This window comes from Chaetura pelagica, unplaced genomic scaffold (genome assembly GCF_000747805.2).
Source record: "Chaetura pelagica isolate M959 unplaced genomic scaffold, ChaPel_1.0 scaffold230, whole genome shotgun sequence".
Lineage (NCBI taxonomy): Eukaryota > Metazoa > Chordata > Aves > Apodiformes > Apodidae > Chaetura > Chaetura pelagica.
In genome coordinates this window covers 490,143-504,947 of record NW_009951955.1, presented here as the reverse complement: position 1 = coordinate 504,947, position 14,805 = coordinate 490,143, and the positions used below count along the sequence as shown (strand labels likewise).

Here is a 14,805-nt window from a genome sequence, read left to right as displayed (position 1 = left end):
ACCTGGGGCTGTTGGTTGCCAGCAGCTGAATATGAGCCAGTGTGTGCCCAGGTGGCCTTGTTGGCCACCAGCATCCTGGCTTGTACCAGCACTGGGGTGGCCAGATAGACCAGGGCAGGGATCATCCCCCTGTGCTCAGCACTGAGGGGGCACCTGGAATCCTGGGGTCAGTTCTGGGCCCCTCACAACAAGAAGGGCCTTGAGGGGCTGGAGCGTGTCCAGGGAAGGGCAGTGGGGCTGGGGAAGGGGCTGGAGCACAAGTGTGAGCAGGAGCAGCTGAGGGAGCTGGGGGTGTCCAGGCTGGAGACAAGGAGCTGAGGGGAGACCTGCTGGCTCTGCAGCTGCTGAGAGGAGGTTGGAGCCAGGGGGGTCGGGCTCTGCTCCCCAGGAACAAGGGATGGGACAAGAGAAAATGGGCTCAAGTTGTGCAGGGGAGGTTCAGCTTGGATCTTGGGAACAATTTATTCCCCAAAGGGCTGTCAGGGCCTGGCCCAGGCTGCCCAGGGCAGGGGGGGCAGTTCCCCTTCCTGAGGGATTTCCAAGCCATGTAGATGTGGTGCTGAGGGACATGGGGCAGGGGTGGGTTAAGGGTTGGACTTGATGATCTTAAGAGGTCTTTTCCAAACAAAATTATTCAGTGGCTCTATGATGACAGTCTGTGCTGTTCCCAGACTCAGGACTCTGCCATTAAATCAAAGGGGAACAGATACTGTGGTGTTTTGTTGGGTTTTTTTTTAAATTATAACCCTCTCCAAATAATCCATCTTTTTTTTGTTTGTTTCTGATAAAAAGAGTGACTCTGCTAATGAAAAATATTAGAATTCCAAGTGTCCAGTATAATAAATAATAACATGAGCATGAATTTGGCTTCCCACAATCACCACCAAATCATCAATATAGCTCTTTTTTGTGCAGCTCATTTTGAATTTTGCCTATTTCCTTCAGCTATGCAGATATAAATAAATAACTCCTCTTGATAAAGGTCTGGGAATGTTATACTTTAAAAGATAAGAAAGCTTGGAGGGGAAATTGTTTTTAAATCCATACCATTTGTATGCTGTTCACACTGAGCAAAAACTCATTCAGCTGGCAGTTAACCAACCCTGTTTTATTCTTCTTCTGTGTTCAACCTACCCTTCTCCTGGGGACATCTAACCTTATATGTAATTACCTCTCTGGGAGTGGGAAGGAGGCCTAAATAACCTTCCTAACAACTAAATAAATGCACAGATCCCTGGGACAGGTTATCAGTTGGATGCTGGTGGCAGAGCTATCCTGAACAGTGTGCCTGAGCCCTGAATGTTCAGACTCAAGTCATTTTCTTTCTAGCAATGGGCCAAAGAGCTACATTTTAAAATCTTCTCAGAAAACCAAACCAAAACACCCGGGATTTTCAGAGTATTTTTGTTTCTCTGACATCTTGGAAAGAAGTGATGGATTTTAACAGTGATGGTGGTTGTTTGTTTTTTTTCCTCTCGAGGTCTGTCCAAGTCACTTGGTCTCATTGAAGGCTATGGTGGCCGTGGTAAAGGTGGGCTCCCAGCCACCTTGTCCCCTGAGGAGGAGGAGAAAGCAAAGGGACCACATGAGAAGTATGGCTACAACTCCTACCTCAGTGAGAAGATTTCACTGGATCGTTCCATCCCAGATTATCGTCCAACCAGGTAAGTGCTGGTAGCTCCATGAAGGGGTTGTCTGAGAGTGTCTGTCTGGGTGTTGTCTGAGAGCCAGGAGTGCTGATTGCTTTCATCCTCTCCTGTGATGCTGTTTGCTTTCCTCCTTAGCTTTCACAGTAATGAGCAACTGACGTAGTTTGGCTGAAGCTGAGATAGTTCATAAAGACGATTTATTAGGGGGGAAAAAAGTGAGTTTCTTCCCACCTTCTCCCTCTCTCCATTGTCCATCATGTTGCTGGTGGTAACACCATCAGAAGTTCACTGGCAGCAGAGGCTTTCACTGAGCTGTTGGCCTTTGGTGGCTCTTACCCTGTAAATGTGTGCAAGGATTCTTCCTTTCTCCTCCTTTGTCAGCTCCTTCATGGCCCTGCAAGACCCCCAGGGCTCTCAGGCTGCCCCCACAGTCCTTCTCCTGGGACACTGCTCTGGGCTCTCCCATGAGAGATCTGTGCAGGTGCCTTTGAAGGGAGCCCAGTGGCTCAGGTGCAATATCCATCCTTCAGAATGACCTTTTCAGATGATGGTGATGACACAAGGTTTACTTGCTAAGCAGAAGAACCGACTTTACATGAGATGCCAAATCATTTTGTTAAAAGAGTGTGAGAGAAGATATTGCTGGAAGTTTATCTTCATGAAAGTTAACTTTAGATATGGCCAGCAGAGTGTTCCTCAAAACAGGAAAGTGTCAATTCATCCAGGCCTGGAGTGAAATCCCCGATAAAGGAAAAGGAGCTGAGAGAGATTTAGATTGTGAAAGATCCGTGTCCAATGCCTGGATCATTAGGACAGTGACAGAGCCAGGGCTTGGCATCTGCAAACTATGGCACACCATGCAGCCAGGGGCTGCAGCCACAGGTCTCCAGTGTGCTGGCAAATTGTTACGGATATGAGAGCATGGAGAGCTTTTATTCCTCTGCTTCTCTTGGTGCTGCATGAATTTCAAGCAGTCACTCTGAGTTTCCAAGGCTGTCACCTTCTGACAACAGAAATATTTGGATGAGTTTTCAAAGGAATTGAAGGCCCAGCCTCCAGTTCTGCAGGTGTGACTTGTTATGGACAAAATGAATTGCAGGTACAAATTGCACCTTGGGTTATATGAGATGCAAATCCCACTACAATGACAAATCCTTCAAGTGAGACCTTCTGTAGCAGTTTCCCAAGTCTGAGCTTCTTATTTTCATTTCTCAGCCAGAACTCTGACTTCTAGCAGAGCCAGCATTACTTTGTGAGAATTAATTTGAGAAGTAATGTTTTTTGCAGATCTTGGGGAGAAGAAAAGGATTAATTCTGACATTTTTAGGCTTGCATTGTATTCTTCCTCAGTGCCACTATCCATCATTTCATGGGAGGGTGGTGGAGAGGGCAGAGCAGACACAGCAATTTATTAAATATGTGTCATTTTGGAGCTGGGCTAATGCTTTGGAGAGAATTTGTGAGTTCTGACTACAGCTGCAGAACGTAGTGTCTTTTATCTATGTATGAACTTCAGGATTGTGTTTTGGTTATTGCTTTTTTTTTAAGGATTGGTATTGTATAGTCTTGGTATTGTAAGAGAGCAGTTGGTTTGGTATTGAAATAGGCTTGAATTTGCTGGAGGATTTTAAAAGTTTCAGCTTTTTCTGCTGCTGACTTCAAGACCCATTCTCTGTTTTGTACGTGCAATTTTATGGCAGGTTTTATGGAGGGTTTAATACAAACCATTTAAGTCAAGTATCCTGGTCTCTGATTAAAATAGATTCAAGTCGAAGGAAATTAGCCTAAATGATTTTGAAATGGTGGCATTAGTGGGGAGAAACTGTTGAAAACCCTCCAGCTGATAAGCATTACAAAGCATGTATTGGTTTTAGATGTAATCCTGAAGCCTCTTTGGTTCAACTAAAGGCTGTTCAGCATCTGGAATGTGGGTGGACTCGGGCTATTCTACCAGTGACTGTGGCTCCTGCCTTCTTTTCCTTTTGATTTTATCTTTTTTTAAAGAAAAAGAGGAACTTGATCAAATGTCACTCTCCTGAGTGCTGAGCTATGCTAGGTCAGACTTCCAAAACAGCCCTGAGGAGGAGGGCTTGGGGGTGGTGGTGCATGAGAAGCTCAACATGAGCTGGCAATTTGTGCTGGAGCCCAGAAACCAGATGTGTCCTGGGCTGCATCCAAAGCAGTGTGGCCAGCAGGACAAGGGAGGGGATTCTCCCCTTTTACTTGGCTATCGTGAGACCCTACATGGAGAACTGTGTCCAGTTCTGGAGCCCCCAACATAAGAAGGTCATGGTGCTCCTGGAGAGAGTCCAGAGGAGGCCACAGAGATGCTGGGAGGGCTGGAGCAGCTCTGCGCTGGAGCCAGGCTGGGAGAGTTGGGCTGTTCAGCCTGGAGAAGAGAAGGCTCCAGGGAGACCTGAGAGCAGCTTCCAGTGCCTGAAGGGGCTCCAGGAAAGCTGGGGAGGGGCTTGGGACAAGGGCAGGGAGGGAGAAGACAAGAGATAATGGATCAAAACTGAAGAGGGGAGATTTAGGTTGGACATCAGGAGGAGAATCTTTAGTTTGAGGGTGGGGACACACAGGCCCAGGTTACCCATGCAGGGGGGTTGGAACTAGATGGCCCTTAAGGTCCTTTCCATTCTATCATTCCTGGCCCCTCTTTGTGACTGTGCCAAAGTGAAGGGTAGCAAGGAGCATTTAAGGGAAATTTGGTACATTTTGTAGCTAAGTTTTTGTAACTCCATGCACCTGGTGGTCAGTATCAGTGAGGGTTTGGAGCTGCAGGTGTTCCTGCTCAGAGTGATTTGCAGGCAGCTGTTGGCAATGAGGCATCATGAGTCCCAGCTGATGACCTTTTCAATCCCTGCCTAGAAGCAACAGAAATGGGAGAAGAGGGGATTTTTCCTGGAGAAAATGGTCTAAGAAGTGTTGGAGACAGGATGGTACCTAGGAGAAGATAAGGGTTTTTCCCTGGGCTAGCAGAACACCTTGGTGTCTTGATCTGGGGAACTGTGGTGTTCCTTTTTGGTAGTTTGGATTCTCGTCTTCAATTCTATAATGCAGTTTATTTGAGAGATATGATTTTCTTAAATCCTGAGTCTGCTCACCTAGTCTGGGAGGTGGAAAGCTTACCCTGCTGGTCATCACTCAAGCAGTCTTGGGATTTACACTGGACTGATTCCCAAAAAGTCCTGTGGATCGTATGGGAACATGAAGCACATGTGGTGCCTCTAAGAACTTAGTCCTGAGCTTGTTTCATGTTTCTGCTGAGTAGGAAAGGTTGTGTTGGGTATGCAAAGCAATGTGCCTTCATGACACAAATTTTGGATGACTGAGAAACCTCCTCTTTTGGCTAAAATAAGGGAGAACTTGTATTTTGGTGCAAGGCATCTTATTTTCAAGTCTTGCTGCAGAACAGTGGGGGAATGAGGTAGGTAGGCATAGGCAACACATTTCTATCTTGCTTGATTCGTTTTTTGGACTTAAGGATGAGGTTTCTGTGTGGTCTGGAAAACAATCACTGCTTCTAGATTGGCAGTACCCAAGGTGCTGCTGCAGATTGCAGAACTTCTACACAAATCTCCAAAGCAATGAGCAGGAGAGATTGTCTTCAGTTTTCTGCAAAAACTGTGAAGGACGAGGCTGATCTGTGAATTTTATTGTTGATCAATTCACAGCATTTTCTGGCTGTCTGTGAGGGAGGGGGAGGTTTAAGAAGATGTGTTGTTTTCTTTATTGCAAGTTAAGCATGTTTACATGGGACCCTAGGGACTGCTGCCATTCCCCACTTTGATACTGGATTTTAGGCACACCTACTTCATTCTGAGATGTATGATTTAATGGGAACCCCTCCTACATGTAGCAGGAAAATAAAAATTGCTGTGTTAGATCAGTCTGCCTGTCCTGTTTAACTAGTATCTCATCTCTGTTAGTGGAATGACCAGCTGCTTCAGGTATAAGAAATCATATTAAGGAAAAATATGAAATAATCTGCCCAGCTGGTATGTTCTGTCTTCCCTGTTCCCTCTTTTCAATCCTATCTGAAGTCAATGTGGAGTTCTTATTATCTCTTTAAAAGTCTGCTCCTTCCTGGAATCCTGCTAAGCTCTGATTCAGTGGTATTTTATGGCATTATGGGATTAAGGAGTAGATCTAAGAAAAATAATACCCACCATTGTTATGACTATTGAATCATTGGGTGAAGATGACACGAATCCCTCAAGAGCTGCTCTCGTGCAGACAAGCTTCAAGATCTGAAAGCCAAGAGGACAACCAGTGTAAGTGATAAGCAACTTCCACAGCTTGATTTTGCAGAGTTTTTGAGGGCTTCCTACCCAGGGGACCCTGCCCCCCCTGCAATGGAAAAGCTTTGGCAGTGCATGAGCTTGAGCTGCTTCAGTGTTTGTACCGGAGGCACCTGGTGCAAGGTTTGCATTTACTCCCTGGCCCACATGGCCCCAGACCAGTGTCCTGGACAGAGCTATCCCACCACTGGAAGCCACTGCTGAAGATTAAACAGTTACATATCACTGGCTTGATGTTCCTTTTTCCCAGTGGGGCGTTTGGGGTTGAGTCAGAGTCATTACACTCAAGTGGCTGAATCACCCGGGTGTTTCTGCAACTTCCTTGGGAGCAGTTGGGCTTTTTAGCACCATCTGGCTTTAGTTGGTTTTATTGCCAGGGGCTGCCACGTAGCAGGGAGTTTAAAGCCTTTCTTTGGGATATAGTGAAAAAGTTTTAGTAAGGACTTTGGGCTGTTCTTTGGCAACTACATGAACAAAGTCCTAAATCCATTCTTGATTTTTATTTAGAGTGGTCTTTGTGTGCCTCTTGGGGGCTCCCAGCACTGGGTTCTGGAATGTATTCTGGGGTGGAGGAAGCAAGCTATGGTAGGAGACACTGCTCCCTTGGGGGGCTCTTCCCACCCCTTGTCTCTTCCCATGGGGCTGCCGTTGGGTCAGAGCCTCCACTCAGGTCACTGGGTCAAAGAATTGGATTTGGGGTTTACAGTCAAAACCAAATATATCTTTGGAAAGTCAAGAACAAGCATGTGACTTAGGTAGGTCAGGACTGCTCAGGAGGATGGGCCTTGGAGACCTGTAATTCAGTCTCCTGACTGTGAGACCACCCCTGCCTTCGCATCTCCCTTGTGCTGCACCCAGGACGTTCTCATCCTGCACTGCCCTCAGAGCTCTCAGGGGCTTCTCCACAGGCTCCACCACTGGGAGGGTTTTGTGCTGTGAGGCTCTGCCTGTGCCCTATTATTGGCTCTGGTGGGGCTCAGGAAAGTTCCTGTAGGTTTCATGTTCTACCACATTTATTTATTTTTCTTTATTTTTATTCTCTTGGCTGAGATCTGCAAATATTATTGCAGCAAGTGAGTTTTCTTGAATTGTTAGGAGCTGGAACATTCCTGGAGCCACAGATTTGTGATGCTATGCCAGTTACTTAGTCACATCCTGCCCTAGGATGTTGGTGAAATGAGTCTGAGGAGGACAGTCCTTAAGAAGACAAAACCAAACTACTTGAATTACGCTGGTGATATTTGCTGGGAAATAGTTTTGTGACTGTTTATTTGTAGTCACTGCTTGTTTATTGCAAAGGAAGGAGGTCAAAAGAGCTCTTTCTCTTGCATGTACTATGTACCTTTTCCAAATAGATTTTTGGTGGGTTTTTGGAATTCTGCATGCAGAGAATAGCAAGGAGAAGATACAAGGCATGGGGGTTTTCCTTCATCAAGTAACTGAAGGAAAAACTCATGAGGAATAAAGACAGTGTAAGAGAGGAAAAAAAAGCCCATGACTTTTTCAGATGTGAAATTCTGTTTTAATAGTATGTGAGAGTATATTGAAAGATACTTTCATCTCTGGAAAAAGACCTAGTTGTGTATCTTCTCTCCTACTAGATAGTTGTGGTCTGATCCAGTGTTGTGTGACAAACACTCTTGCTTATGTCTTTTTATGGCTCAAGCCATAAAAAAGGAGAAGTAATATTTTCTAGTACTGGGAAAAGTGCCACTGGAAGATTTTCTGGGAGAGCAAGTGAGGAAATGAGGCAGTAAGTATCAGTGTCAAAGCTCTGGAAACGTGCCTCAGAGCAAGGCTCATCCAGAGGAGGTCAACATTGCAGTTCAGAGCCAGGCTGCTGATGTTTTCTACCCATGCACATCATCCTACCCAGTCTCTCCCAGCTCTCTGTGGCTTCAGGCATTTCTGCCAGGCTGCAGAACAGTGCTCCATGTGCTCTCCAGAGGAACGCTTGGAGCTGTGCTGAGTCTGTCCCCTCTGTGCTCTGAAGATGGTGAGGGCAGGAGGATGCTCACAAACCCAGCTCAGACCTGAAACAATTTGGTTTTTCTTCCTCTGGCACCATCAAGGCACTCGAGAGCTGCTGGGTGCAGGCAGTGTCTGGTGCTGGGGGAGCCACGTGCCCCCCCTGCCTCGCCAGGGACATGGGTGCCACTTTTGGTGACTTTTGGGTGTAAAAAGCTGGTATATTGCTGCAGTGCTGAGACACCCCAGGGTGCTCCAAATTGGTGCTGCTGTTGATCTTTATCCCTTAGCGCACACCAGGATGTGCGTACGGAGAGATTGTTCTTGGACTTCCAGGAATTCTTTTCCTGAAAACTGGACAAGTCTCCCAAGACACACTTTCCTAGCTGCACTTGCTATTTGCTGATGATTCTTTCTGCCTCTGTGGCCTCGTGGCAGGAGGCAGCTCCGTGAAACCCAGCAGGGCCATGCCCTGGGCATGCTCTGGCTCTGCTGGGAGCTGGGAAAAACCACCCTGGCACTGCAAGTGTGTCTGACTTCCTAGGGAAAAGTTCAGGGTTTTACCTTTTATCCCTATTCTGGATGTAGACAGGGACAGAGGAAAGCTTGCTTTGTGTCACTTTTCGGAGTGAAGGTCATTGCTGTATGTACATATTGTGACAACTGTGTGTCCTTTGTGTAGTCCAAAGTGTGTCCAAAGGTTTTGGTGCTTAGAAGTACCAGTATCTTCTTTAAACTCAGTAAGAAAGTGCTTTTGGGAAAGGAACTAGAGAGTTTGTTAGTGGCTGTTATGAGATTCTTTTACTGTTGTTATGCTGTGTAGTATAATCTTGAAACACTGTGACCATGGATATTTATAGAGATATTTATACCTTTTTTATTTTAGGGTTTTTTTAATGCAATAGATTTCTCTAATTGTGAATTTTCCCTTCCTAACAACACAATTATTCCCTATTCTTGTAAGTTTGGAACATGATGCTTCAGGGAAGACTTATATCCATGAAGTGTGCTTATAAAACATTTACTAATGTAAAAATAAGTATTAAATGCACAGTTTGGCAGAGGATGGGATTAGTATAATTTAACAACTTGCTTTGGTGCTCTTCTGAACTCTGGTGCTGAAAAATACCTGTGTTATCATAAATACTTCTGACTAAACTGTACTTATGAAAATAAACAAACCAAATTAAGCTTTGGCTTCTAAGTTGGCTTCTAAAGAGATCAAAGTGTGTTTGTGCTACTGATCTGCTTCCATGTATTATTGCAGAGAGCTTTTCTATTGCCACGTGAACAAGGCCATGTTCAGGTGGACTCCTGTTCTTGTGTGAAATAGCTCGTGTATGGGAAGGAAGGGGTAAGTGGGTGTGATACTTGTAATTGCTCTAGTTTTTATGTCCCTTAGATATGTATGAACATAATTACTTTATTACAAGAGCCCCTCACAAGGATACATCCTGTTTTGCACATTCTGTTTTTATAACTTAGTAGATCGTTTCTTGTTAGAACTTGCTGAGTAAGTAATGTGCATTTAGAAATGCCTGCATATTCCTAAATATTTAAATTGTAATGCATATTTTAATACCCTAATTCTAAAATAGAATGCACAACGTTGCTGAAAAATACTTAATGGAAATAAAGTAGGTGCTTTAAAAAACAAATTTGTGCAGATTTGTGGGGTGTTTTAGAATTGGAATGATCAGAAATAGTTTATGAGAATCTTGTGTGCCAGACAGCATTAGGGCTTTCAAGATGCTTGGGTAATAGAAAATTATTTGCTTTTTCCATTTACTTCATAGGGTGGACACAATTGATTTAATATTGATAATCCCTTTTGCAAGAAGATGTGCAACTGAATCAGCAAAACACAACCTAAAATAAGCCATGAATGAATGGAGCATGATGAGGAGGTGGCAATGTGAACAGCAGCACTTGCTTGCTTTAAAGCTTGTTCATAATCTTTACAAAATCCAAATGAAGATCAATTCATTTCCTGGCGAAGCTTTGTTTTCGTGAGGAGAACATGAATGAAGCTTGTTTGAAATCAATAGCTTTGGTCTGTGGAATTGCTTGTCACCAGTTCAGAAGGATATCCAAGGTTTTTCCTTTCCTCCTGAGATTGAAAGGGAAAAAGCAATACAGAGATGTGATTAACAGCTGAGAAGCAGTTTGTATGACTGGATTAAGGAAACCTGAGCAAGCTTGAACCTGCCTGGGTGCATTGGCACCTGCTCTGTGTGTGCAGACAGCAGAAGATTGTACCATGATTTATAACACCCGGTGTTCCAGCCAGGGTGCTTTGCAGCCCAATCATGGGGAAATCACTCAATCCAATCAGCCACCCTTGATATATCAGAATTTAACTCCCAGGTTTTCAGTTGCATCGAAACCAAGCGCGTATCAGAGTTCTGTGGCAAAGCAGAGCACGTGCTGGGCACAGGGGGGGTCTGGGAATAGCTACAGGCAGGAAAGCCAAATCTTGGTTGGGTATTCATGTGTTACATTTGGCTCTGCAGCTGGGAGAAGACGTTGTGTTAGGTCTTATGGGAAGAGACTAGAAGTCAGATGGCATAAGGTGAGGAGAGGGAAGAAGACTCCTTGGTTTTCCTGCTGTGTGGCATTCAGGTTGTGATGGTCTAAGTGGACCTGGCCAATTGTTAACTTACATTAGAGGAACTAGAGAGAGAGAGGGTCGCCAAGGGGCTTGGGAGGGTTGGAAAAGAGAGAGGGAGGAGTTATGATTCCCTCTTACTACCTGCCATACTTATTGAAAGGCCAGAGAACCAGAAGCTCAGTCCCCTTTCTGCTGCACCTTTCTTCCTGCCTTGCTGCTGCTGGGGGGGTTCCACGTGCTCTTCAGAATCCAACTCCACTGGGTGCTGTGAGGAGCCCTGGACCCCTCTCCTGAGGCAGCCTTGCTGCAAGGAACTCACCCACCTGTTGCTGCCATCCTCGTGGTGGGTTTTGCATCTCTCTGTGTATAAGTCTATAGATCTGTCCTTCACCCCACGTTACTCCCTTTTCCCATGTTGCACTCAACTTGTTCCAGTTTCAATTTCCAGCCTTTAAGTCTCTCTTATTCCCTGGGGATAATAGAGAGCAATTCTGCCCTCTGCTTTCTAGTTTGCCCTGACCACTAACCTGAGACACAGGTGTAGACCCAAACCTCTGGTGTGTGAAGGCAAATGACACGTTTGTGTTGGGATGGTGTGGCCATGTGTCACAGCATGGACTTCTATACAAGTTTGCTGTTTGTTTGTGTCTACTCACATTAAGTATCTCATGGCCAGTCCTGCCTAAAACTGTGTGTGATAAGGCAGTCTGTGTTCACAGCCTGAAGCTGCAGCACACATCTGTCTCTTTGGGGCTGGTGGTGGTGGTTGCCTGAAAACGGAGCTGACTTCAAGTGTGTCAGGCTTCATGTACTCCTGTTAGTGGCAGCAAACAAATCTATAGCCTGAAATAATGTTCTCTGGGTTTAAGTAATAGCATAAAACTTTGGAAGGTGTCTGTGGTAGGGAGCTGTGGATCTGGTGTCATGTGGATCTCTGCAGATAAAGTCAGGCATTGATTGAATAGTCACAGCAAAGGAGATCTGATACCAAATCATGGGGCATCTCCAGCTCACCACGAAAAATGACAATACAGTGTTGTTTTGGTTTTTTTTATAAAATTCTTAATCCTGTAGCAGTTCAGCTCTTGTTTGACAGGCTGTATTGGGTTGGATCCCTAACCTGCCTAGTAGGTGTGTGGATGGTGTTGGTGGTTTGCACTGGGGTGAGCTGGAAGGACTCTTTTCTGTATGATCAGGCTCATGAGTTGGTCAGTTTTGTCTCCCAGTTTTACTTCTTTTATACTTTATATTGGCAGAGGTGGACAATGTCACCCTCACACAGTATAGGAATTGTACAGGAGCAAATTTAACCACAGAATAGCAGTGCTGGTGTGGATCTTCATCTGTTGGGTAAAGGGAAACTTTTGGTGTCTTGGAGTGAATGCACTTTTTGCACCAGAAAAAATCTGTTGCATGAAAAGCTGGAGCACAGGCAGACTGGCCAGTCATTGATTTGAACTCGAGCACAAAATACCTGTGTTGCCTTCAAGTGCATTAACCTCTCCATGCTTAATTGTCCCCTGCCATTAAGAGGCACCAATATTTATAACCCATTAATTGCATTCACTTAGCTAGTACATGGAATTGGAATATGAGTAGAAATGCAAATCAAAATCAACCCCATCCTGTGGTTTTGGGCTCTTATGATGCTGCTTGTGACTGGGTTGTGCTTATTCCAAGCACACCAAGGGATGTGTTGCTGTGCCCTGGGGGAGCAGCCCATGCTGTGGGGGTGGGTTGTGGCAGTGCCAGCTCCAGGAGTGTAACACAGGGGTTGTAGGACTCCTCTGGTGTCACTTCCACCATGCAGCAATTTGCTAGACAGGGCTGAATGGCTGATCCAATTCTGACACAGGTTAAGTAAACTTATATAGTCGTTTCTGTACATAAGAAAAAAGGTTTAGAAACCTTTTTGTCTTCCCAGTTCATAAACCCATCAGCAGAGTGGATGTGTTATAACAACAAAAAAGAAGAGCTGTCTCAAAAAGTCCATTGTGCCTTTTAAGTTCATCATTTTTATACCAGCTGTTCTGGCAATGGCATCATTCTCCTCAGTGTTTTTGGCAGCACAAGTGTTGGCTTTTCTTATTCATTGCCCTAAGTATGTACTGAGGATGTCAAAATCTGGAGCTCCCATGAGATCTATTCTGCTAAGATGCTCCTACAGTAAAGCTATATACCAAGGGTTTCATTTTAAATTTGGCAGGTCAGGCTCACTGCGATGACAGCTTTATACCAACCTACCTGAGCAGAGCTGTGGGCTTGTTCAAGCTTGCTGGTGGGGTTGCCACCTGAAGTCCTTGGGAGACTCCAGTGGGAGGAGGAGGACTCAGCTCTCTGGTCCTGCCCATCTCAACGTTCAGTCGAGGGACGTGATCAAGGGAGGAAAAAGACATTTCCACTTACCCCAAAAATAGCTGCATCAGCCTGTTCTACCAGACAGCAAGATACTTGTGTCTCAGAGGGAGGGGTAGAATAACTTGTCCTTAGGCAGTGTTAGTGTCTCTTCATTGACCTCCAAGGCACCTTTGACTTCTACCTTAGACTGGGTGTCTCTTAATTAGCCACATCCCAAATTGCAGCCACACGAATTGCAGCCACCTCTAATGGAGGGAGTCATAACATACACTGTTCATTGGCAGTTCTGTGTCACTGCCTTCCATCTGGTGATCTCTGAGCACTTGCACCCTGGTGACTGCTGAGGACCTGGCTGCCCCTGCAGCAGAGTCAGGGCTGGTCCCTCCTGGGTGCAGAGGCAGGCTCAGCTCAGCACCTTGGGGTGAAGTGCAGAGCAGACCTTGTGTGCCCAGACTGGGACAGCTCAGGACCCACACCACACAGGAGAGGGTGCCTCTCCCTGCCCATCGTTGTCAGATGCTACAGACAGCCATTTTCAAAGCCTGTTCCTTCAGTCCATGGCTATTTTGACATGATTCAATGCTGTTTGAGGGGGGACTGTTTGAAAACAGACAAAAAATGCTCTTAGATTTTTCTCCCTGAGGTGACAGAAAGGCCAACAGATTGGCAGAGCCATTACAGCAGGACCTGTGGGGTTTTTTCCTTAGCCCTGCTGACCTCCTGTTCCCTTGGGGCTGACCACTTCATTTTGGCTTTATTTGAAGCAATGATTGTTAACTTTGAACCATGTCACGTGGTGCTCAAGTAATTGATGCCTAAGGTAAGGGGAGAGTAGCCTCCTTCTCCTGAAGACTCCTGACACATAGAGCCCCCAGCTCTGCTCTGGGTGTCCATGGTGTCCAGAGAGGTCCAGGTGTGGCCCTGAGGGGGAGGCATGGTTGCCTCCTTGCCCCATGGTTGTGCAGGGCCCAGGCACAGGGCTGTGTACAGCCCCAACTTGTCATAGAATCACAGAATGGTGAAGGTTGGAAGGAACCTTAAAGATCATCAGGTTCCAACCTCCCTGCTATGAGACACCTCCCACCAGCCCAGGTTGCTTCAAGCCCCATCCAACCTGCCCTTGAACACCTCCAGGGATGGGGCAGCCACAGCTTCCCTGGGCAACCTGTTCCAGCACCTCACTACTCTTATAGTGAAGAATTTCTTCCTAATATCTACCTAAATCTCCCCTCCTTCACTTTCAAACCTTAACCCCTTGTCCTGTCACTACACTTACTCTCTGGTGAAAAGTTTCTCCTCATCTTTCCTGTAGGCTCCCTTAAGCTACTGGGAGGTCTCTGTGAGGTCTCCCCAAAGCCTTCTCTTCTTCAGGCTGTCCCTGTGGGACTGATGAGGAGCAGGCTGGGGGAGCTCTGTGCAGGAAGCAGAAGCAGTGGGTGTCCTTACTGTGCTGTCCTGCAGTGTGTGCACCTGGTGAGAGGCACCCAGAGGCTGCCTGTGGAATTATAAACCACACTGTGTGTTCATCTGCTCTTGGGGTCTGCTCCACCAAAAGAGTCCTGATGTTCTGTCTCTGTGATGGGGTAAAATTGTTGGTACCTGACATTTGGGGAGTGCTCTGGAAGTGGTATTTTGGGAACAGAGAGGTCAGAGCTCCCTGGGCACTGAGAGGTGGATTGGTAATTCTTTTAGTTGCAAGATAATGTTTGCTTCAACTTGGCTTTGTTAGAGCTTAGTGGAATAGTAACCTGTGTGATAGTAATTTTGGGTAGAATTCCACTTAACGTGCAGAACTTCTAACCAAGCTCTCTCTTATGTGCCTTTAGCTTTAATGCTGTAGTTCCATATATCATTGCAGGAAAGGCATTTAAAAATGTATGAGCTTATTAAGTTGAACTTTCTCTCTGCTGCTGAA

The 14,805-nt window shown here is 45.7% G+C and overlaps 1 protein-coding gene across 1 annotated transcript in view; it reads left to right on the top strand.

The window, feature by feature from the left end:
- The first annotated feature begins 1,449 nt into the window (after nucleotides 1–1,449).
- WBSCR17 (Williams-Beuren syndrome chromosome region 17) overlaps nucleotides 1,450–14,805 on the top strand; it is a 158,967-nt gene continuing 145,611 nt past the window's right edge. The window contains exon 1 of the mRNA XM_009999143.1: nucleotides 1,450–1,664. Within this exon, the coding sequence (XP_009997445.1) occupies nucleotides 1,450–1,664 (215 nt within the window). The remainder of the gene's footprint in view (nucleotides 1,665–14,805) is intronic.